The following is a 26,123-nucleotide window of genomic DNA, read 5'->3' on the forward strand; positions in this document are numbered from 1 at the left end:
AGGTGAAAATAACCATATTTTTTATTTTCTTTATTATTTTTAATATTCTGTCTTCTGCCACATCAGATCAGATAACAAAAGCCTGGTGACAGATTCCCTTAAAGGTTTGATACAAAAAAATTGTTTTGCCTACTGGGGAGCAAATGGATATAATTTGTGTAATGCCGCGGTAGCACCGTACGCAGTGAAGAGGCAGTGACCCACAAAGTTCAAACACAAAAGTTTCTTTAATGTGTTATCTTCACACATAAAGCTGCATAGCATTTTATAGTACACGTCATCAAAGTTCAATACACACAGTTGCATCTCGTCTCAGTGCCCGTTTCATAGCACTACACGTCATATGGTTTTTAAATTGCAGTCCCTAAACACGCAGAACCTCTCCTTGTCCAGGATCCATGGGGCGACTGCACGCCATATTACAGTCTCCAAATACAGCTTCACATGTTGCAGACACTACACATGCCAGTCCTCCACTGACTATCACGATACTGGGAGGAAAATCCGCGAAGTTGACCCTCTGGGTTGCGGCTTCAGAGCCTCCGAGGACGAGCGGACCAGATGAATCCACACCCTATACAGGGAGTGTTTGGAACAGGCCAAAGGAGGATGAAGACCACAACTGGCGGAGCCAAAGGGGCTACTAAGGGCTTGGCCAAGGAAGAGGAGAAGATGGTAAAGAAAGAGACTTGGAGCAGGCAGGAACGGAAGGGACCATGGGCGGGCAGGTAAAGCAGAGAACACAGGGCAGGCAGGAACGGAGGGGACACTGGACTGATAGGTATGGCAGAGAACACAGAGCAGGTGGGAGCAGTGGAGACAAAAGGCTGGTGGAAATGGAAGAGACACAGAGGTAGCAGGAATGGCAGAGAACACAGAGCTGGCAGGAATGGCAGGGATCACTGGACTGGCAGGAACGACGGGGAACACAGGACTGGATGGAAGTGGCAAAGGCACAGGGCTGGAAGAAATGACAGAGACAATATGAAAGGGACAAGGCAAAGACAAAGGACTGACAGGAGCGGCTGACGCACGGGGCTGGAAGGAATAACAGAGACAATATGGAAGGGATGAGGCAGAGACAAAGCAAAGGAGACAGCGACAGGGAGCCTGAGGAACCAAAGAAGGCACCAGCAAGAAAGCTGGCGAGACAAATAGATACTTAGACGTCTTACCTGACAAGACGCAGAACAGAAATATCAGATGGGCGCCGCCATGTTGGGGTGGAGTCACCGGGTCACGAATTCCCAGAAGCTCCAGCAGCGAAAAGAGTGCATCTATGCATGCTCGGCCCGCTGAGGAGACGAGAGCCAGTGAACCCGGACGGACGACAGCGAGGCACAGCATCGGGAGCGCACCGGCCAGAGAGGTGAATATCAGACAACGTGACAGTGACTAGTTCCCGTGTGTGTCCTGCACTGCTGTATCGCAGTCTCTTTACTCACACAGCCGTACACAGCCCAGGATATCCTCTGGATAGCAGCCGGGCACCATATCCACCTGTTTGCAATCGTTACAGATGCCAGTCCTCTTTCGGGCAAAGGACATCCACCTCTGGTTCACCTCCAGGCACAGAACTGTCCACAATCAACTTTTTTGGGCACAGGACATCCACCTCTGGGCACCGGACTGTCCACATCCGAGACCAGTTACCATGGACGACTTGCATCGCTGTGTACACTGCGGGTGCCCAGCTATTCAGCTGCCATAGCTGCTGGCTCCCCTGGCCTGTGCTGCTTCACACATTCAGCCAGCGCTCTGCAGGCCTCTGCTCTGCACAACAGCACACACCAGACTGACACTGACATTGCACCTGACACCTGACACACCCATACTCATTACTTCAGGGTTTTTAACAAACAAACCTGTGGCTTTCAGCCACATGGAAAACCCTGATCGGAAATCAGTGAATGCCATGCACACCTATGGACTTCATCCATCTCCACGCACAATCTGGGGAAAACACACAGAGATCCCTACCTGTGACATGAGTCACTGCCTCACAATTGTTTTAGGCAGAAATGTCAGACTTGAAGAACCTCTGAGGAAGCCACAAGTTCAGTGGTGATATGTTGGGACTATTCCTTTCTCTGCTGCTCGTCCGCTTATATATATTATGCTCTATGTATGCTTCACACTTGTCTTTTTTAGACTTTTCTTTTTGCATTTTTCAGAATATGAATCTCCTCCTATCCAAACCCAATCACAACCCCAATGGCAATATGCTGATGCCTTCCACGATATGCACGCTCCATCAAAATCCTCTGTTCCCCGCGAACTGGAAAACCTGACAAAGGTCAGAAATCTCTGTACCCAAAAGTCCACCATTTGTCTGGTACAGATATTAGATTTGAGTAATCCATATAATTATTTATTATGTATTTATTTCAGGTACAAGAAATTATATTTAAAGACGAAGGTAAAATAATGTCCTAGTGTTATAATTTACAATAATCCTTTTCTAGAGCTTCTAAAATAGGTATTAATAGGAAGTAATAGCATGCAACTTTAAAATTGATTTCTTATTGAAAATTCTCTCCATTCTCAACAACTGATGGCTGTTAAAGGTCACTGCTGGTTACTTAAAGGATTCCGCCATCTTTGCATTTTATCAGGAGTGGGCCAATTTCATAGACAATGAGTGAAGAATTGCCAGCCCTTTTCTATACAGGAGCTGCTGTGACACTGGAAGATCTGTTCAGCTTCAGTGCCACTGAGCATTTGCCACGCGGCAGAGGAAGAGGAGTCTCAGCATCTGAGGGAGTTCAGTTATGCTGCTGGTCCAAGCTGTCAATCATGAGGAGAGCATTGCCCCCTGACAAGCAGGAAGCAGGAAGGCAGATGAGCCGTGTGCTCCAGAAGATTGATGAGAAGAACCCTTTATTTTTAAAAGTGGCGCAGACTACCATAAATCCCTCCACCCTATTTAAGGGTAAAGAACTTGTGTGTGGCCTCATGCAGTGGGAAAACTAAGTATTTGATTCCCTACCCATTTCATAAGTTCCCCATCCACAAAGAATGGAGAGGTCTGTAACTTTTTTCTTAGGTACACTTCAAGGAGTTCAGCAGGATTGTGCACAGTAAACTACGGTACAGATAGTGTCAGCTTGGCGCCGTTATACTGATTACATTGATACCTGGTGATGAAATCTGTCTTGTGGTTGTTGTGTAATCTTTATTTTCAGTTTTCAGTTTCAACCACCATTAGTCAGCGGCAAGCAGACGCTCCTGGGACTAAGTCCTGATTTTCTCCATCTGAGCATGCCCGAGAGACGATCTCTCATTGGAGGTTGGAGGTCACATGCTCAGGACCTCAAGCAGCTTGGATTGGGCCATCTGCAAGGTCCAGGAAGGCTGCGGGGCTTTAAAAGGATCGCACGGCCACAAAATCATGGCGTGTATGGATGCATGAATGTTACTGGTGCAAGCTCCTAATTATTCTCCTTCCCTCATGTTGTGTCTGAGTTAGGGTGACTGGAGCTAATACAGCACCAAATAGTCCATTGCCAGCACCGTGCATGATAACCAGCGTCTATCAATGGTGTTCGCCAGTGCGACGCCATGCGCAACCAGTGCGCTTAATTCATTAGTCAGTGTGTTTAGTGCGATGCTGCCTGCATTCTGTGTTCTAAATCTTTAGTCAGGAGTATTCCAGGCATCGCTGGTGCGACACCATGCGCTTAGTGGGTCTAGAGAGACTCTTACCCCACGTCCTTGGGGCTGAGTCTTGTGAGCGAACACTAGCGCTGATTCAGCCGTGCCCTGTGACAGCTAACAGGGTACTGCATTGGTGCTCTGTGGTACTGTGGCTCTGTGAAGCAACAGAGCTAATCGCAAGTACACACCGGGTGACAGCTAACCCACGTGTGTCCAGGGCGATACCGCCACATTGTAGCCGCCATTAGGCCAGGATCACACATGCGAGAAATACATCCGAGTTTCGCATGGTAATCCCCAGCCCTGCCACCTGCACTCCGGAGCGGAGCGTGCAGCCGCATAGCTATACATGGAGCCGCACTCTCGGCTCCTGAGTGTCGGGTGCAGGGCCGGGGATTACCATGCGAGACTCGGATGTACAGTACAGACCAAAAGTTTGGACACAGCTTCTCATTTAAAGATGTTTCTGTATTTTCATGACTGTGAAAATTGTACATTCACACTGAAGGCATCAAAACTATGAATTAATACATGTGGAATTATATACTTAACATACAAGTGTGAAAGAACTGAAATTATGTCTTATATTCTAGGTTCTTCAAAGTAGCCACCTTTTGCTTTGATGACTGCTTCGCACACTCTTGGCATTCTCTTTATGAGCTTCAAGAGGTAGTCACCGGGAATGGTTTTCACTTCACAGGTGCGCCCTGTCAAGTTTAAATAAGTGGGATTTCTTGCCTTATAAATGGGGTTGGGACCATCAGTTGTGTTGTGCAGAAGTCTGGTGGATACACAGCTGATTGTCCTACAGAATAGACTGTTAGAATTTATATTATGGCAAGAAAAAAGCAGCTAAGCAAAAAAAAAAACGAGTGGCCATCATTACTTTAAGAAATGAAGGTCAGTCAGTCCGAAAAATTGGGCAAACTTTGAAAGTGCCCCTAAGTGCAGTGGCAAAAACCATCAAGCGCTACAAAGAAACTGGCTCACATGAGGACTATCCCAGGAAAGGAAGACCAAGAGTCACCTCTGCTTCTGAGGATAAGTTTATCTGAGTCACCAGCCTCAGAAATCGTAGGTTAACAGCAGCTCAGATTAGAGACCAGGTCAATGCCACACAGAGTTCTAGCAGCAGACACATCTCTACACCTGTTAAGAGGAGACTTTATGAAGCAGGCCTTCATGGTAAAATAGCTGCTAGGAAACCACTGCTAAGGACAGGCAACAAGCAGGAGAGACTTGTTTGGGCTAAAGAACACAAGGAATGGACATTAGACCAGTTGAAATCTGTGCTTTGGTTTGATGAGTCCAAATTTGAGATCTTTGGTTCCAACCACCGTGTCTTTGTGTGATGCAGAAAAGGTGAATGGATGGACTCTACATTCCTGGCTCCCACCGTGAAGCATGGAGGAGGAGGTGTGATGGTGTGGGGGTGCTTTGCTGGTGACACAGTTGGGGATTTATTCAAAATTGAAGGCATACTGAATCAGCATGCCTACCACAGCATATTGCAGCGGCATGCTATTCCATCCGGCTTGCGTTTAGTTGGACCATCATTTATTTTTCAACAGGACAATGACCCCAAATACACCTCCAGGCTGTGTAAGGGCTATTTGACCAAGAAGGAGAGTGACGGGTGTCATGATATGTACTTTTGCCCTGTCCTGTATTTGAATAATATGCCATTTGATGTATGTAACTGTTCTCTGGTTTCTATTAGCTGTAATTTATGTATTTTCTTGTGCTGGGAGTTCACCTGTAACAATATGTCTCCTTCCCCCAATACTTGCAGCCCTAAGCTATAATGTCATTAAGCTTTGTCAACATCACTAGTGGAGGAATAGCCATTCTTCCTCACAGCAGGTGGCTAGTCAAATGTACATACTACATAGACTACTTGGAGCCCACCAGTCTAGAATCTTCTGGTGGACCCAACCATTGAATAGAAGGTGTGAACCCCCCTTCATGGGCGGATCCCAGGAGCTCAGACAATCCATTCTTATTTTGAGATCAGATGTGAGTTGATCCTTGAAGGAGAAGGAGTGGGGATTCTTAGCTGAGGCAAGACCCCACGCCCATCTGGGACTGCGGAAGCGAACGGGGCGAGACTTGAGCTGAGGACATATCTCGTCATTCGTGAGATTGTTTTTGGATCCCTTGGACTCGTGTGGACTATTGCTTTGTTAGCTGGCACAAGGATTATCGGGAGGTGCCCCCGAACCTGTTCTGTTGGACTAATTGTGGACTCTGTAGATCTACCTGCATTTGTTGTTCCAGTGTTCTTGATAATAAATCTGTGGAATCATCCCTTGGCCTGTTGCCCCTTCTTGCTCTGCCGTACACCCCGTCACAACGGGGTGCTACACCAGATGACCTGGGCTCCACAGTCACCAGACCTGAACCCAATCGAGATGGTTTGGGGTGAGCTGGACCGCAGAGTAAAGGCAAAAGGGCCAACAAGTGCTAAGCATCTCTGGGAACTCCTTCAAGATTGTTGGAAGACCATTCCCGGTGACTACCTTTTGAAGCTCATCAAGAGAATGCCAAGAGTGTGCAAAGTAGTCATCAAAGCAAAAGGTGGCTACTTTGAAGAACCTAGAATATAAGACATAATTTCATTTGTTAAGTATATAATTCCACATGTGTTAATATATAGTTTTGATGCCTTCAGTGTGAATGTACAATTCTCATGGTCATGAAAATACAGAAAATTCTTTAAATGAGAAGGTGTGTCCAAACTTTTGGTCTGTACTGTATTTCTCCCATGTGTGATCCCGGCCTTACTGAGCAGCACTTTACATCTCTGCACGGTGGACCCCAGGCTGCGAACACACCTTATTATTCTTTATTTATTTGGTGTGTTCCGCCAGCCCTAATAAAGTGTACCTACGATAAAAATTACAGACCTCTCCATTCTTTGTAGGTAGGAAAACTTGGAAAATCGGCAGCGTATCAAACACTTATTTTTCCCCACTTTATTTACCCCATTAAACCAGTCAGAAAGTAGTAAAGTAAAACTAATGTGATCCTAAAACTGTGAGTTCAGGGTGTCCCAGCTGAATATCATAAGATATCGTATGTTTTAGTTTTTTTGTTTTTTTCATGGCTCAGTTTCACTCTTAGTTTACTTGTCATAAATTTGGATTGTACTTAAATATACTTTTACTGCAGTTATGCATATTTTAGTCTTTCAGACCCGTGATGGGAAAACCTTTCTCTCAGTTCATCAAGAAGTATTAAATTCTAAAACAACCTTATACCTTCATCTCAGAGACTCCTACAATAAAGATATAGTTCGGCTCGATTTGATCCCCAATGTTGAAGCCGGTGGTCAGAACTCGTATGTAAGTATTGTAAAGTCATAGATTTTTTTTTTATAGATTAGTATGATTGGGTAGTTATAAAGCACAAGTATTTTACCAAAGAAACTGTCCACAATTTCATTCGTGGGAATGAAGTTAAGGGAGGAGCAGATGTAGGGTTGTTCTAAAGGCCTTCCTGTAAGACAACTGTTATATATGATAGATGGCAGGTGGGGACTGCCCAGAAGTTCTGAGTTCTGAGTTCTGAGTTACACCTGCAGTGCCTTGCGAAAGTATTCGTCCCCCTTGAACTTTTTAACCTTTTCCCACATATCCTGCTTCAAACATAAAGATACCAAATGTGAATTTTTGGTGAAGAATCAACAACAAGTGGAACACAATTGTGAAGTTGAACGAAATTTATTGGTTATTTTAATTTTTTGTGGAAATTCAAAAACTGAAAAGTGGGGCGTGCAATATTATTCGGCCCCTGTAACTTAATACTTTGTTGCGCCGCCTTGTGCTGCGATTACAAGTTGCTTGGGGTCTGTCTCTATCAGTTTTGTACATCGAGAGACTGAAATTCTTGCTTATTCTTCCTTGGCAAAAAGCTCGAGCTCAGTGAGGTTTGATGGAGATCGTTTGTGAACAGCAGTTTTCATCTTTCCACAGATTCTCGATTGGATTGAGGTCTGGACTCTGACTTGGCCATTCTAACACCTGGATACGGTTATTTGTGAACCATTCCATTGTAGATTTTGCTTTATGTTTTGGATCATTGTCTTGTTGGTAGACAAATCTCCGTCCCAGTCTCAGGTCTTTTGCAGACTCCAACAGGATTTCTTCAAGAATGGTCCTGTATTTGGCTCCATCCATCTTCCATTCAATTTTAACCATCTTCCCTGTCCCTGCTAAAGAAAAGCAGGCCCAAACCATGATGCTGCCACCACCATGTTTGACAGTGGGGATGGTGTGTTCAGGGTGATGCGCTGTGTTGCCTTTATGCCAAACATATTGTTTGGTTATGTTGCCAAAAAGTTTGATTTTGGTTTTATCTGACCAGATCACCTTCTCCCACATGTTTTGTGTGTCTCCCAGGTGGCTTGTGTTAGGTGATGAATTTCCACCTCTGCACAGGGGGAATCTCGAGCCATCTCCGCTGCGGTCTCCCATCCTTCTCCAGCCGCAGTGGAGCCGTCGGTCCCAGCTTCTGGCTTAGGCAGATTCTCTGCCCCTGGTTACTGCTGTTCTTTCAAACTCTGCCATTATAGCCAGTACTGGTCAGCTGCGAGCAGACGTCTCTGGGAATAAGTCCTGCTTTTCCCCTTCTGACCATGTCCAAGGTAAGACCTCTCATTGGAGGTCAGGGGTCACATGCACAGGTACTGCAGCAGCTCCCATTGGTCCTCTAGGAAGGTCCTGAAGTTGCTCATGTACTGTGGCAGCTCCCATTGGTCCTCTAGCCCCTTCACAACATGCGCCATATTAGTACTGCGCATGTCGTGTCTCCCCTTTTGATGGGGGCTCCGGCGGTGAGCCCACATCAAAGTCGCGACTTGTCAGCTGTTTTGTACAGCTGACATGTGCACGCAATAGCGGCGGGTAAAATTGCAATTCCCCCGCCGCTATTAACCTGTTAAATGCTGCTGTCAAACGCTGACAACGACATTTAACTACCGGTTCCGGTTGCGCAGCCGGAAATGAGCGCATCGCCGACCCCGTCACATGATCGTGGGTCGGCGATGTGTCAGGACAGTAACCCTAGAGGTCCTTGAGACCTCTATGGTTACTGATGCCGGCCTGCTGTGAGCGCCACCCTGTGACCAGCGCTCATAGCAAGCCCGCATTTCAGCTACATAGCAGCGATCTGATGCTATGTAGCAGAGCCGATCCAGTGGTGCCAGGTTCTAGCCTCCCATAGAGGCTATTGAAGCATGGCACAAAAAAAATGTTTTTAAAATATGAAAAAATAAAAAAATATAAAAGTTTAAATCAGCCCCCTTTCATCCCATCCTAAATAAAAAAAATCAAACCTACACATATTATTAACCTGATCGCTAAACAGCGTAGCGAGAAAAAAATTTGAAACGCCAGAATTACGCTTTTTTGGTCGCTGCGACATTGCATTAACATGCAATAACGGGCGATCAAAAGAATGTATCTGCACAAAAGTGGTATCACTAAAAACATCAGCTCGGCACACAAAAAAATGAGCCCTCAAAAACCCCAGATCACGAAAAATGAAGACGCCACGGGCATCGGAAAATGGCGCTTTTTTTTTTAGCAAAGTTATTTTTTTTTACCACTTAGATAAAAAATAACGTAGATATGTTTGGTGTCAATGAACTCGTAATGACCTGGAGAATCATAATGGCAGGACAGTTTTAGCATTTAGTGAAGCTAGAAAAAAAGCCAAACAAAAAACAAGTGTTGGATTGCAGTATTTTTGCAATTTCACCACACTTGGAATTTTTTTCCCATTTTTTTAGTACAAGATATAGTAAAACCAATGGTGTCGTTCAAAAGTACAACTCATCCTGCAAAAAACAAGCCCTCACATGACCATATTGACAGAAAACTAAAAAAGTTAGGGCTTTGGGAAGGAGGGGAGCAAAAAACAAAAACGCAAAAACGAAAAAGGGCCGCGGTGGGAAGGGGCTAGGAAGGTCCTGAAGTTGCTGCAGCTATAAATGATTTGCATGGCCATGTGCTAGTATCAACATGTGTATGAGCTTTGCTATTGTGGTCACGGCTGTATGTGGACAGGATTTGGCTGAACTAAGCCCCTAGAATACCGGCACCTCCGGTGAGGAGTTTTGTATGAATGCATTCAGGGCTGGCTCATAGCCTCTAGAATTCCGGTTCCACCGGAGAGGAGTGTTTTGTTTGCTTCTCTGAGTGCGAGACCACTGACTGCCATCAGCTCAGCAGTTACCTGTGTATTCCCCTGTGATGTTAACAGGGCACAGCGTCTTCTTTCTGTGCGACTCTGTGAAGTAACAGAGTTCGCTTATATCGCCTTATAGTGCCGTCATTTGCTAGCAGCAGGTTCCTCCTGCACGGTGGACCCCGGGCTGTGAACGCACCAATAATAACATCTATATTTACTCGGTGCGTTCCACTAGCCCTAACAGCTTGTTGCAAACCTTAAACGACACTTTTTATGGATATCTTTGAGAAATGGCTTTCTTCTTGCCACTCTTCCATAAAGGCCAGATGTGTGCAGTGTACGACTGATTGATGTTCTATGGACAGACTGTCCCTCCTCAGGCTACTTGCACACTAGCGTTGGTACGGGCCCGTCGCAGTGCGTCGGGCCGACGTACCAACGCATACTGTGAAATAAAATCACAACCGGGCAGCAGATGCTGTTTTGCAACACATCCGCTGCCCCATTGTAAGGTCCAGGGAGGAGGGGGCGGAGTTCCGGCCACGCATGCGCGGTCAGAAAAAGCAGAACCAACGGACCAAAAAACGTTGCATGGAATGTTTTTTGTCCCGACGGACTGCAAAAACACAACGCATCCATCGCAATGTGTCGCAAATGAAAATCTGTGGAGAAAAAAAAAAGCATCCTGCGGGCATATTTGCAGGATGCGTTTTTTCTGCAAAACGACGCATTGCGACATGTGTCGTACGATGCTAGTGTGAAAGTAGCCTCAGCTGTAGATCTCTGCAGTTCATCCAGAGTGATCATGGGCCTCTTGGCTGCATCTCTGGTCAGTCTTCTTCTTGTTTGAGATGAAAGTTTAGAGGGACGGCCGGGTCTTGGTAGATTTGCAGTGGTATGATACTCCTTCCATTTCAATATGATTGCTTGCACAGTGCTCCTTGGGATATTTAAAGTTTTGGAAATCATTTTGTATCCAAATCTGGCTTTATACTTCTCCACAACAGTATCACGGACCTGCCTGTTGTGTTCCTTAGTCTTCATGATGCTCTCTGTGCTTCAAACAGAACCCTGAGACTATCACAGAGCAGGTGCATTTATACGGAGACTTAATTACACACAGGTGGATTATATTTATCATCATTAGGCATTTAGGATGACATCGGATCATTCAGAGATCCACAATGAACTTCTGGAGTCAGTTTGCTGCACTGAAAGTAAAGGGGCCGAATAATATTGCACGCCCCACTTTTCAGTTTTTGAATTTCCACAAATATTTAAAATAACCAATAAATTTCATTCAAATTCACAATTGTGTTCCACTTGTTGTTGATTCTTCACCAAAAATTTACATTTGGTATATTTTTGTTTGAAGCATGATATGTGGGAAAAGGTTGAAAAGTTCAAGGGAGCCGAATACTTTCTCAAGGCACTGTATATCTGTACCCTTGCATAGACCAGTACAACCTAAATCCTCTAGAAATGCGCACATTTATTTGACTGGAATTAAATTCTACACACATTTTACATATAGTAGAATCCTCATTCCCAATCATTCAGATTTATACTCACCTCGCTGCTTATCTCTCTGGTTGCCCCTGCTGCTCCCTGCCTTCTGTCCAGTTCTCTGCACCTTTTTTGTGTTGGTTCTTTGACCGGTGTTCAATCTGGACCAAGGCTTCCGTCCACGAACAGAACTTGGAGTTCAATGCGCATGCCCTGAAACCTACTCGTGTCTGTTAGAGGCATATGGCACATTAAAGGTGCTTAGAACTGGACAGCAAATGGGAAGCAGCAAGGATGTAAGGTGAGGATGTCTTTTTAGTATTTTTTCTGGCTACAGCCTCTCTGGCCACCACCTCCGCTACCTGTCCGCTGTCCAGTCCCCTCTGTGAATAACCTCTGCTAATCAAATATTCTGATAAAATGTGTGTGGACCGGATAATTTAATGTTTTTCAGATCTGCTCATCTCAAATACCCTCTGTTCAATTAATGACTAGATGGTTTGGAATCAATTTACAAGGTTCAAGATCTTCAACCAATGGAATCGGTAGAGAGGAAAGTTGGTCTGATGACCTTTATTCACAGATATCCAGCCTTTACATTCTTCATAAATTGGAGGATGCTGTCTCCATAATACGGCCTGTTATGAAAGGCAATTCAGTATCACAATGGACATGGAGGTCAGAGCACACACAGTGATCTGACAATAACCCAAAATAACAGAACGAGCTCTGAGACGTGGGAACTCTGCAGACCGCAATCCCTGATCCTCTCCAAACACAACTAGAGGCAGCCGTGGATTGCGCCTAACGCTCCCTATGCAACTCGGCACAGCCTGAGAAACTAACTAGCCTGAAGATAGAAAAATAAGCCTACCTTGCCTCAGAGAAATACCCCAAAGGAAAAGGCAGCCCCCCACATATAATGACTGTGAGTAAGATGAAAAGACAAACGTAGGGATGAAATAGATTCAGCAAATTGAGGCCCGACTTTCTAAACAGAGCGAGGGTAGGAAAGATAACTTTGCGGTCTACACAAAACCCTAAAGAAAACCACGCAAAGGGGGCAAAAAGACCCTCCGTACCGAACTAACGGTACGGAGGTACAACCTTTGCGTCCCAGAGCTTCCAGCAAAACAAATAGACAAGCTGGACAGAAAAAATAGCAACAAATAGCAAAGAAGCACTTAGCTATGCAGAGCAGCAGGCCACAGGAATGATCCAGAGAAACACAAGTCCAACACTGGAACATTGACAGGAAGCATGAATCAAAGCATTAGGTGGGGTTAAGTAGAGAAGCACCTAACGACCTCACCAGATCACCTGAGGGAGGAAACTCAGAAGCAGCAGTACCAGTTTCCTCCACAAACGGAAGCTCCCAGAGAGAATCAGCCGAAGTACCACTTGTGACCACAGGAGGGAGCTCTGCCACAGAATTCACAACAGTACCCCCCCCTTGAGGAGGGGTCACCGAACCCTCACCAGAGCCCCCAGGCCAACCAGGATGAGCCACATGAAAGGCACGAACAAGATCGGGGGCATGGACATCAGAGGCAAAAACCCAGGAATTATCCTCCTGAGCATAACCCTTCAATTTAACAAGATACTGGAGTTTCCGTCTTGAAACACGAGAATCCAAAATCTTCTCCACAATATACTCCAATTCCCCCTCCACCAAAACCGGAGCAGGAGGGTCAACAGATGGAACCATAGGTGCCACGTATCTCCGCAACAATGACCTATGGAAGACGTTATGTATGAAAAAAGAATCTGGGAGGGTCAGACGAAAAGACACAGGATTAATAACCTCAGAAATCCTATAAGGACCAATGAAACGAGGTTTAAACTTCGGAGAGGAAACCTTCATAGGAATATGACGAGAAGATAACCAAACCAGATCCCCAACACGAAGTCGGGGACCCACACGGCGTCTGCGATTAGCGAAACGTTGAGCCTTCTCCTGGGACAAGGTTAAATTGTCCACTACATGAGTCCAAATCTGCTGCAACCTGTCCACCACAGTATCCACACCAGGACAGTCCGAAGACTCAACCTGTCCTGAAGAGAAACGAGGATGAAACCCAGAATTGCAGAAAAATGGCGAAACCAAGGTAGCCGAGCTGGCCCGATTATTAAGGGCAAACTCGGCCAAAGGCAAAAAGGACACCCAGTCATCCTGATCGGCAGAAACAAAGCATCTCAGATAGGATTCCAAGGTCTGATTGGTTCGTTCGGTCTGGCCATTAGTCTGAGGATGAAAAGCAGAGGAAAAAGACAAGTCAATGCCCATCCTACCACAAAAGGCTCGCCAAAACCTCGAAACAAACTGGGAACCTCTGTCAGAAACGATATTCTCTGGAATGCCATGCAAACGAACCACATGCTGGAAGAACAATGGCACCAAATCAGAGGAGGAAGGCAACTTGGACAAGGGTACCAGATGGACCATCTTAGAAAAGCGATCACAGACCACCCAAATGACTGACATCTTTTGAGAGACGGGAAGATCTGAAATAAAATCCATAGAGATATGTGTCCAAGGTCTCTTCGGGACCGGCAAGGGCAAAAGCAACCCACTGGCACGAGAACAGCAGGGCTTAGCCCGAGCACAAATCCCACAGGACTGCACAAAAGTACGCACATCCCGCGACAGAGATGGCCACAAAAAGGATCTAGCCACTAACTCTCTGGTACCAAAGATTCCAGGATGACCAGCCAACACCGAACAATGAACCTCAGAGATCACTTTATTTGTCCACCTATCCGGGACAAACAGTTTCTCCGCTAGACAACGATCAGGTTTATTAGCCTGAAATTTTTGCAGCACCCGCCGCAAATCAGGGGAGATGGCAGACACAATTACTCCTTCCTTGAGGATACCCGCCGGCTCAGATAAACCCGGAGAGTCGGGCACAAAACTCCTAGACAGAGCATTCGCCTTCACATTTTTAGAGCCCGGAAGGTACGAAATCACAAAGTCAAAACGGGCGAAAAACAGCGACCAACGAGCCTGTCTAGGATTCAAACGCTTAGCAGACTCGAGATAAGTCAAGTTCTTATGATCAGTCAATACCACCACGCGATGCTTAGCTCCTTCAAGCCAATGACGCCACTCCTCGAATGCCCACTTCATGGCCCGCAACTCTCGGTTGCCCACATCATAATTCCGCTCAGCAGGCGAAAACTTCCTGGAAAAAAAAGCGCATGGTTTCATCACTGAACAATCAGAACCTCTCTGCGACAAAACAGCCCCTGCTCCAATCTCAGAAGCATCAACCTCGACCTGGAACGGAAGAGAAACATCTGGTTGACACAACACGGGGCAGAAGAAAAACGACGCTTCAACTCTTGAAAAGCTTCCACAGCAGCAGAAGACCAATTGACCAAATCAGCACCCTTCTTGGTCAAATCGGTCAATGGTTTGGCAATACTAGAAAAATTGCAGATGAAGCGACGATAAAAATTAGCAAAGCCCAGGAACGTTTGCAGACTTTTCAGAGATGTCGGCTGAGTCCAATCATGGATGGCTTGGACCTGAACAGGATCCATCTCGATAGTAGAAGGGGAAAAGATGAACCCCAAAAATGAAACCTTCTGCACACCAAAGAGACACTTTGATCCCTTCACAAACAAAGAATTAGCACGCAGGACCTGAAAAACCGTTCTGACCTGTTTCACATGAGACTCCCAATCATCCGAGAAGATCAAAATGTCATCCAAGTACACAATCAGGAATTTATCCAGGTACTCTCGGAAGATGTCATGCATTAAGGACTGAAACACTGATGGAGCATTGGCAAGTCCGAATGGCATCACTAGATACTCAAAATGACCCTCGGGCGTATTAAATGCAGTTTTCCATTCATCGCCTCGCCTGATTCGCACCAGATTATACGCACCACGAAGATCAATCTTGGTGAACCAACTAGCCCCCTTAATCCGAGCAAACAAATCAGATAACAAAGGCAAGGGGTACTGAAATTTAACAGTGATCTTATTAAGAAGGCGATAATCTATACAAGGTCTCAGCGAACCATCCTTTTTGGCTACAAAAAAGAACCCTGCTCCTAATGGCGACGATGACGGGCGAATATGCCCCTTCTCCAGGGATTCCTTCACATAACTGCGCATAGCGGTGTGCTCAGGCACGGATAAATTAAACAGTCGACCTTTTGGGAATTTACCACCAGGAATCAAATTGATAGCACAATCACAATCCCTATGCGGAGGTAGGGCATCGGACTTGGGCTCATCAAATACATCCCGGTAATCAGACAAGAACTCTGGAACCTCAGAAGGGGTGGATGACGAAATTGACAAAAATGGAACATCACCATGTACCCCCTGACAACCCCAGCTGGACACCGACATGGATTTCCAATCCAATACTGGATTATGGGCTTGTAGCCATGGCAACCCCAACACGACCACATCATGCAGATTATGCAACACCAGAAAGCGAATAACCTCCTGATGTGCAGGAGCCATGCACATGGTCAGCTGGGTCCAGTATTGAGGCTTATTCTTGGCCAAAGGTGTAGCATCAATTCCTCTCAATGGAATAGGACACTGCAGGGGCTCCAAGAAAAACCCACAACGCTTAGCATATTCCAAGTCCATCAAATTCAGAGCAGCGCCTGAATCCACAAACGCCATGACAGAATATGATGACAAAGAGCAGATCAAGGTAACGGACAGAAGAAATTTTGACTGTACTGTACCAATGGTGGCAGACCTAGCGAACCGCTTTGTGCGCTTAGGACAATCAGAGATAGCATGAGTGGAATCACCACAGTAGAAACACAGCCCATTCAGACGTCTGTGTTCTTGCCGTTCAACTCTGGTCAAAGTCCTATCGCACTGCATAGGCTCAGGTTTAAGCTCAGGTAATACCGCCAAATGGTGCACAGATTTACGCTCACGCAAGCGTCGACCAATCTGAATAGCCAAAGACATAGACTCATTCAAACCAGCAGGCATAGGAAATCCCACCATGACATCCTTAAGGGCTTCAGAGAGACCCTTTCTGAACATAGCTGCCAGCGCAGATTCATTCCATTGAGTGAGCACTGACCATTTTCTAAATTTCTGGCAATATACCTCTATCTCATCCTGACCCTGACAAAGAGCCAGCAAATTCTTTTCTGCCTGATCCACTGAATTAGGCTCATCGTACAGCAATTCGAGCGCCAGGAAAAACACATTGATATTACTTAATGCAGGATCTCCTGGCGCAAGAGAAAATGCCCAGTCCTGAGGGTCGCCGCGCAAAAAAGAAATAATAATCAAAATCTGTTGAACTGGATCACCAGAGGAACGAGGTTTCAAGGCCAGAAATAACTTACAATTATTTTTGAAACTCAGAAACTTAGTTCTATCTCCAAAAAACAAATCAGGAATAGGAATTCTTGGTTCTAACATAGATTTCTGATCAATAGTGTCTTGAATCTTTTGTACTCTTGCCGAAAGCTGATCCACAAATGAAGACAGACTTCTAATGTCCATCGCTACACCTGTGTACTGAACCACCCAAATGTCTAGGGGAAAAAAAAGACAAAACACAGTGCAAAGAAAAAAAAATGGTCTCAGAACTTCTTTTTTCCCTCTATTGAGAATCATTAGTACTTTTGGCTTCCTGTACTGTTATGATAGGCAATTCAGTATCACAATGGACATGGAGGTCAGAGCACACACAGTGATCTGACAATAACCCAAAATAACAGAACGAGCTCTGAGACGTGGGAACTCTGCAGACCGCAATCCCTGATCCTCTCCAAACACAACTAGAGGCAGCCGTGGATTGCGCCTAACGCTCCCTATGCAACTCGGCACAGCCTGAGAAACTAACTAGCCTGAAGATAGAAAAATAAGCCTACCTTGCCTCAGAGAAATACCCCAAAGGAAAAGGCAGCCCCCTACATATAATGACTGTGAGTAAGATGAAAAGACAAACGTAGGGATGAAATAGATTCAGCAAAGTGAGGCCCGATATTCTAGACAGAACGAGGATAGGAAAGATAACTTTGCGGTCTACACAAAACCCTAAAGAAAACCACGCAAAGGGGGCAAAAAGACCCTCCGTACCGAACTAACGGTACGGAGGTACACCCTTTGCGTCCCAGAGCTTCCAGCAAAACAAATAGACAAGCTGGACAGAAAAAATGGCAACAAAAAGCAAAGAAGCACTTAGCTATGCAGAGCAGCAGGCCACAGGAATGATCCAGAGAAACACAAGTCCAACACTGGAACATTGACAGGAAGCATGAATCAAAGCATTAGGTGGGGTTAAGTAGAGAAGCACCTAACGACCTCACCAGATCACCTGAGGGAGGAAACTCAGAAGCAGCAGTACCAGTTTCCTCCACAAACGGAAGCTCCCAGAGAGAATCAGCCGAAGTACCACTTGTGACCACAGGAGGGAGCTCTGCCACAGAATTCACAACAACGGCCACCTCTATGATAAAGTATAAGGAGAATGCAGTAACAAAACATCAGGAATGGTGGTCGCTAGACTCCTTTCTTTTGATTTAAACCCAATTTTAATGATCCTTACACATGGCTGCTTTGGCTACTCATTAGCACCCTGCAGCCAGACCTCTAGAAAATGGTTCTTGGGAAGCAGGGATGGACATCAGATTATTTGGTTTTAGTACTGCTTTGAGGAAGAATGAAGAACATGTAATCTAAGTCATAGCTGTTCGATTTCATGCTGCCACAATGGAAGTCACTTCATTAATTCAACTTTCTTACCCATAAACAGATGAAGCAAAGGTTATTATAATTCACAATGAACCATTTTGAAAATTTTTCATGAAAGATTATCTCACTTAAGGGGAACAAGATAATTTAACATTGCATAAGTCAATGCCCGATGTCTAGTTAGGTGTTGAGTTACACTGTTTTGTGCCATGATAGCCCAGTGTTATCTGAATCAAGTTTACCTTTGATTGATCTGTACATCCTACTTTTTTCATTCTGTTTTTTTAGTTGCAGATTGTTGCTCTTCCGATGAACCCTTTGGGATACGTAAAACTAGAATCTGCACCTGGAAACCTGAATATCTGCATTCAGATGGCCAAAGACATGTCTACATTTGTTGCTAGCCTTCCGGTGTTTCTGAATGAGCAGAGGAACATGACCATAGAGGTGAGAGAACTCATAAATTTAAGTCGAGCAATAACATAACTTTCATAACTGGATTCTCTTAATGGTACCAGCTGAGTATGGAGTCTTTTGACAAAGCTTCTTAGGAGAAAAGTCCACAATTATCTCACATCCCACCCAAGAGGACTCATTATCCTTATAGGTCAATGCAAACCCTTTAATGAGTCTTGCAACTTGATTACAAGACAGTTATTTATGTGTGCTTGCTCCTCATCAGTATAGAAATGAATCTAGCTGATTAGCAAACCCTGGAGTAAACTTTGAGGAAGTTCTCTTTAAGGAGAAAAGTTGAGTATGTGTCTTATTCCTCGGTAGTGGGGTATTTTCCATCCATTCTGTCATGCACCATTTCTATGGCATCTCTCCAGTATTCACCGCAGCCTATATTATGTCTTCATACTATATCTCTTGTGTACTAAGAACAATTTTCTTCTTCTCATCCCGGAGATACTAACCATGAACGGGTCTCATCAAATTGCCAAAATAATAAGTGAGAAAGAAGGGAGATCTGCCCAGTTTGTCTTCTCTGAATATTTGGATTGCTGTGCAAAAACTGTAATCCTCGGGGCTTTCCTTTACTTGGTAAGTATGTTTACAGCATTTATTTATTATACGTCTAAGTTATTAGTTATGTTTATAGGATACTAGAATGTTAGAGTTGGAAGGGACCTTCAGGGTCATCGTGGTCAACACCAAGCTCAAAGCAGGATTCACTAAACTATCTCAGACAGATGTCGTGACTGCAGGTATGCACTTTTTATACATGTGGTCACGGGTGGACTAGACATGCAGAGCCTTGCTCAATGCGAGTGTATTGAGTGAGACCAGACAAGTTTAGTTGGAATGTGTCAGGAAATATGCAAATTGCATACTTGTGGTGACATTGCTAGAGATGGTCAAACCTATGGATGCTCAAATGAATGGGGCGCCAGAACATCCAGAGGTTCCCAAACTGTCATCTTTGAGGCAGCGCAGGAAACACAAGCACTGATCAGTGGTAAACGTATGTTACCACCATTGACAGAGCTGCGGTACCCATGATGTCACACAGATGACAACATCTGAGCCACCAGCCGTGACTGGCGGTAAAAAGGTTACAGCCTTCAGCTGTCTGCTTTAGCTTGGTTAGTTATCAAGAATGGTGGGATTTCATGCCATTTTCTAAATAATTTATTTAAATAACATAAAAAACTGCATGAGGACCCCTCTATTTTTATAGCAAGGCAAGATAAAGCTTACACCTAAGGGCTGCAATCTGCTGCTGTCAGCTTTACTTGCGCTGGTTATCAATAAGGCTAGCTTCACATTGCATTAGTGGGTATCCGCTAACGGAATCCGTTACATAGCGCCACTAACGCAATGTAACGGATCCGTTAGCGCACCCATTGACCGCAATGTATGTAATGCATCCCTAACGCATGTCATTATTGGCATGTGTTAGCGATGCTCCGTTATTTTGTGACGGACCTCAGCGTTTTTGGGTCCGTTCTCGCTAGCGCAGATCGGGCATCTGTGCTAGCGCGATCGCATAACGCGATCCCTTTTTGGACATTGCGTTAACGCAGTCCGTTAGCATGTGCGCTAAACGGACTGCACTAACGCAATGTGAACCTAGCCTAATTTTTTTTATTTAATTTAATTTTTTTGCATTGTGCACTGACCAATCACAGCCATGCCCAAACTTGACATGGCTGTGATGGCGCCAGAAGTGCCCACACAGCAAAAAATGTATTGATTGGCTGCGCTCCAGCTTTTTAACAAGCTTTGTTCAGTCTGCCAAACCTGATCAGTAAAATGGACATCCGATAGAAATCCATGTTTGCGTTCCATGCACATACTCCAAATGTTACCGTCCAGGTTTGCCCATCTCTAGGCACGACCAGCCATTCCCAGCGCCGACACTGGAAAATTCCCATAGTGCGTAGTGGACAAGCCCTTTAAGTAATCAGAGACTTCTGCCTCTTGATTTAAAGTAGTTGTTCAGCCCCCGGCTACAAGTCTTTAGTCACTCAAAGGCATTGTGAGCAAAAAGTGACATTGGCACCATTAAATGCCGCTAATATGAGTGCAGACCCACAATATCCCACGATGAAAATTTACCACAGAAATCAAGAAGACCGTTTACTTTGTAAATTGGCATAGGATTTTTCTGGTGCATTAAAATGTTATATGAAAATATCATTAGACTATGATCAAAATTAGTTTTTTTAATGAGTTTTGCAACAGAAACTCTCCACAGGTGATTGCACGCAGAATCTTACTTGTGGAGTTTTCAAGGCACAGTTTCATAGTTATGTAGGTTGAAAAAAGACCTAGGTCCGTCACGTTCAACCTTTCTCCACTTTTTGCCACAAATTTAACTATAACCCGCAATGTTATGTGTATCTAGGAACATATGTCGTGTGTCCGGCCCTTTTATAAGCTGTTATAGTGTCCGGAATCATGGGCTAAGTACCTATCAATAGAAATATGTCCGATGGCTATAATATTATCCATCAAACAACATTTGGGGAATGGTGAGAGAAATGGAAGGAAGGAAAGGAAAACCACATCTAAAAAGAACCAGAGTAAGCAGGGACCTGTGGAATATGGAGTCATCTAATCATTATTATCGGTTTTTCTGCGTTTTAGAACTTTCGTCTCCATCAGATGTCAAGGGTGGAGAATACTTCAATGAATTTTCAAGACATAGAGCTTGTAGACGGTGTGGATCGATGTGGTTCGAGCGGCCAACCTTTCGGAATACAGAGGGGTGCAGATGATTCTAATAACAGAATTGGCCGCTGCTGTAAATGTGGCCCTGAATGCATGAAGATCTTGTGTGGTCTAGGCGGTGTTATTTTCTTCTGTGCGAATCTCGCCAGTTGCTGCATTAATTGGATGAGACTCTGGCGAATGTGTGTTCGATCTTGATTGCATTTGGACCCTTTGAGAATCAAAAAAATGTTCTTATTTTTGTCCATGAGGTGTGGAAAGCTTCAGCAATTTTTAGAGACATACCTTGGACATTTTTTTTTTTACCAGTTCCCAAGATCTTCACGTGAGACACATTGTCAAGAAATGATGGAAACCTAGAAAAGAAAATGACTACTTTTCAGTCCACATGTCGTTTGGGACCTGTGTCCTACAAGTTGCCAGGACCAAGAAGACAGCTTTCTGATCATTGTGAGGTTAGGGTTAGGTAATTATATTTTAATTTTTGGAGAGGAGGTGGTGGGTGGGACACAGTGGGCATCAGTTTGTATGAAGGGGCATAACTGTGAACTTTTTGTATGTTGGGTACAGAATGGCACTGTTTCTTTACAGCCATAATGAGGTGGACATTTTTTACTGTTTAGTGGGTATAGCAGGTTCCGTTATTACTGTATTGTGGTGGAAAGGAAGTATTTTTGTGGTTAGGGGCCCTATATTGTCTAGGGGACACAATGGCACATACAATTACTGTGTGTGGGAAAGGGGCTACTGTGACTGTTTAATCTCACTGAGAAGATCACCAAGAATGGTGATTTTTCGTTGAGTGGGACTTTGTTAACATCTGGAGTACAATGTGAAGCATGATCTGTAAGCCATTATTTTTTTTGGGGTGACACAATTTTAGGGAGATTATTATAGCAATAACAACACTCTTTCTGTATTTGAGTGTTTGGGGACATTGTGCCAGATAGTTCGTACCAAAATAAGGGGCAATTGAAAAGTTTGTGTACATCATTTATTAGTTATGATTCTGAAGGAACTGAATATCAAATGTGCTCAAAGTGAATATTTTCTGGCAATTTGGATCCTAATAGAAAAACACCAGGATGAATTATACTATTGAACAGTTCTTCTACTGAGAATATGTGCGCACATAGTCTTTATGAAGAATTTTTGGAAAAGAAACTGAACAGAACCTCCACGTTATTGAGGAGTTTTTAATGTTTGAGAAATTGTGGAAAGTTTACAAAAAACTGATAAGACTGTTCTTCTCCAGCATATTATCGGTTTTGTCTCCAATTTTTTGCTCTTTTTTTTGGTCTCGGACCTTTTTTCTCTACTAACACTTGGCAATGGATCAGTTGGCTCACAGGAAAAACTGATGACTTCCATCTTCTATCCTCTTGTGATGATCCTCGTAGACCAGAGTAGACATAATTACAGAGGCTTAGGTGCTATAATTAGTACTTGATTAAGCATGGGAGTATTTGTCCAATATAAAGCTACCTCATAAAATTGTTTGAGATAAAAATTTGCTCTTAAAACACTTCAGTAAAAGAGCCCATATATACTAGAATAAAGTTGAACAACATGTCCAATTTCTACCTTAACAAGTGAGGAGTATCAATTGTTGAATGTTCGAAATTGTGAAAACATTCGTTAGGTGTTTTGGATATTTTGTCTGATGATCAGCACAGGAATAAAAATCCAATATAGTTTGTGATTTTTTTTAATATCATCAATGAACAGTCATCCATTGACCCATTATCATCTAATGTGTACGGGGTCTTAAGAACCTGTTGTAAAAACGAGCCTTAGTGATTATAACTGCCTTTATGTTCCCTGTATTTGCACCATGTCAATAAAACAATTCATTTGGAGAGTCAGGAACCTGAGTTATTTTTGGGAATAAACTTTTTACTGGGGCCCCTGTGTCCGTCATTACTATACTCCAGTGAAAGCCAGCTCATGAGAGAAGATGATTTTTGCACTTCTATGTATGTATCACAAGTAGGCTAGGGGCAAAATTGTGAGTTCAAGGCGAGAGACTCGCGCGAGTCTCTCGCATCAAGTCTTGGCACTCGGGACCGGAGGGTTCGGCTGCATAGAAGTACATGCAGCCACATGCTCCGGTCCTGAGAGCCGCCAGCAGTGCCGGGTATTGATGCGAGAGACTCGCATGAGTTTCTCGCATTGAAGTCGCAAGTGTGACCCCGGCCGTATTCAGACAATCGCAGCTTCAAGTATTAAACACCGTAAAAAGTGAAAATAAAGGTATTTGAAACTATGAAAAAAATAAAAAACACAAAAGTTCAAATCCTCTTCTTTCCCACTGAAAATTAAATAATTTAAAAAAGATTAAAAAATGTGAGAAGCACCTGTACATATGTTTTTGCGATTGCTGCATTCAGAAAAATCCGATCTATAAAAATATAAAATAAATTTATCCAATCGGAAGATTGAGTCATAAATTTTTACTTAAAACATAAGACTTACGGGTTCTTTTTGGACGCAGCAACATTGCAATACCGTGTAATAAGTGGTGATCACAACGTTGTATCTAACCCAAAATGGCAGCAATAAAAACATCAGCTCAAAGTGCAAAATGTAAGCCCTCACCCGGCCCCATATGCTGGAAAGTGAAAACATTACGGGTCTCAAAAAATGGCAACAAAAGCAAAAAAAAATTTTCAGACAAATTTCCACAACTTAAAAAAAATACTGCACATATTTAGTATCTGCGCACTTGTGTTACCATGAGAATAATATTTCCTGGACAGTTTTACTACATAATGAACATGGTAAATAAAAAAGCTCCAAAGCAATTGTGCAAATGCGCATTTTTTGGGGCAATTTCAAAGCACTTGGAATTTTGTTTCCCATTTACCATATACTATGTGGTAGAATGAATGATGAATTTCAAACTTATAACTTGTTCGGAAAATAACCAAGCCCTCATGGTATATTGATGGAAAAGTAAAAAAAAAGTTATGGCTCTTGGAACATCGGGAGGAAAAAAGGAAAACCAAAATGAAACATTGGCCGTCAGTGAAGAGGCTAATATGCTTTGGGATTTATTTATATCCCAGAGCTTAGTAAATGTAAAAAAAAAAAGAAATGATGCTCTCCTCATCGCTTACCTGTCTGGTCCCTCTGTTGTTTGCTGCCCACCATCTATTCCTCAGATCCACCTCCTCTTTGTGCCATTGTGAGCTCCATCTCCTGGCTTGCTCACTCTGGGTCTTGACTTTCAGCCACAAACAGACCTTCGAAGATCACGGCAAATGACACGGTGAACACCCCGTCCCTGAGGACCGGACGACGGGCAATGAGTAGTGCTGCCTGCTGTACACACTCATTCTTTCCGCAGTCACAGCTTTTACCGGGTTTCTCTGTAGACCATGACTTGTGATGGGAAGTTATCTACATGGCTTGGTCGTGGCTGGAAGCTGAGGGGACACACCGGTGAGCAGTGAGGTGACCATCATTTAGGTTTACTTTTGGCTGGCAACCATTTAGCAGAATCCAAGCTTAGTGCGCATAACCACATCTGTACAGACTTTTTGTATATCCTAGTAGAATTGAGTTCTACTTGAATAACGTCACTCATCTCTACAAACAGTCCCACCAGTTAAAGTCTTACAGTCTGCTGACAAAATACAGCATGGGAGCACTGTGCATCTCTAGAGAGGCGGCATCTACACATTATACCACATGATGAGGATCAAGGGAGAGAATTGTTATCATGTTGAGCTCAAACTGAGAATAAAGTGTGTGGGTGGGAGATCGGGGGTCTAAGGTGTAACATTGCTCCTTGTGATGAGAGACAATCCAGGCCAGACATGTCAGAGTGAAGGGACTTAAAAGCCATACATGCTCCTCTGCACAGGCACTTTATTATGAGGGCAATCTGGGCTACCTACCAGGGCCCGAGGTTGCGAGGGGTCCATGACCAGTTTACCCTCATTACAATGTCCCTGCAGGAACCTTTCCTGGAGCTCTGCTGACAACTGTTCATAATGGTAGCACAGCTCCAGGGAATCTCCCGCAGGCTCTGCTGTGACGTGCAGCACAATGATATCATCATCCGACACGCACCAGCATATACGCGTGGGTCACTAGTAGAGTTGGAGCCTCATAGACCAGAACACAGCGCCGGGGAACGGGAGCGAGTTGAATATATGTGTTTATTTTTAATAAATATGTGTATGGGATGTGTGTCTATATATATATATACAGTGGGGCAAAAAAGTATTTAGTCAGTCAGCAATAGTGCAAATTCCACCACTTAAAAAGATGAGAGGCGTCTGTAATTTACATCATAGGTAGACCTCAACTATGGGAGACAAACTGAGAAAAAAAATCCAGAAAATCACATTGTCTGTTTTTTTAACATTTTATTTGCATATTATGGTGGAAAATAAGTATTTGGTCAGAAACAAACAATCAAGATTTCTGGCTCTCACGGACCTGTAACTTCTTCTTTAAGAGTCTCCTCTTTCCTCCACTCATTACCTGTAGTAATGGCACCTGTTTAAACTTGTTATCAGTATAAAAAGACACCTGTGCACACCCTCAAACAGTCTGACTCCAAACTCCACTATGGTGAAGACCAAAGAGCTGTCAAAGGACACCAGAAACAAAATTGTAGCCCTGCACCAGGCTGGGAAGACTGAATCTGCAATAGCCAACCAGCTTGGAGTGAAGAAATCAACAGTGGGAGCAATAATTAGAAAATGGAAGACATACAAGACCACTGATAATCTCCCTCGATCTGGGGCTCCACGCAAAATCCCACCCCGTGGAGTCAGAATGATGACAAGAACGGTGAGCAAAAATCCCAGAACCACACGGGGGGACCTAGTGAATGAACTGCAGAGAGCTGGGACCAATGTAACAAGGCCTACAATAAG

At 44.1% G+C, this 26,123-nt stretch overlaps 1 protein-coding gene across 1 annotated transcript in view; it reads left to right on the plus strand.

Annotated features, from left to right (window-relative positions):
• Positions 1-23,090, plus strand: part of LOC138677392 (uncharacterized) — a 66,643-nt gene extending 43,553 nt beyond the window's left edge. Inside the window, exons 3-8 of the mRNA XM_069767481.1 lie at positions 2,175-2,296; positions 2,392-2,419; positions 6,844-7,001; positions 18,340-18,498; positions 18,964-19,098; positions 21,148-23,090. Of these exons, the coding sequence (XP_069623582.1) occupies positions 2,175-2,296; positions 2,392-2,419; positions 6,844-7,001; positions 18,340-18,498; positions 18,964-19,098; positions 21,148-21,429 (884 nt within the window). The 3' untranslated portion in view covers positions 21,430-23,090. The remainder of the gene's footprint in view (positions 1-2,174; positions 2,297-2,391; positions 2,420-6,843; positions 7,002-18,339; positions 18,499-18,963; positions 19,099-21,147) is intronic.
• The last annotated feature ends 3,033 nt before the right edge of the window (positions 23,091-26,123 follow it).

The sequence above is a fragment of the Ranitomeya imitator genome, chromosome 4 (genome assembly GCF_032444005.1).
Source record: "Ranitomeya imitator isolate aRanImi1 chromosome 4, aRanImi1.pri, whole genome shotgun sequence".
NCBI classification, from domain to species: domain Eukaryota; kingdom Metazoa; phylum Chordata; class Amphibia; order Anura; family Dendrobatidae; genus Ranitomeya; species Ranitomeya imitator.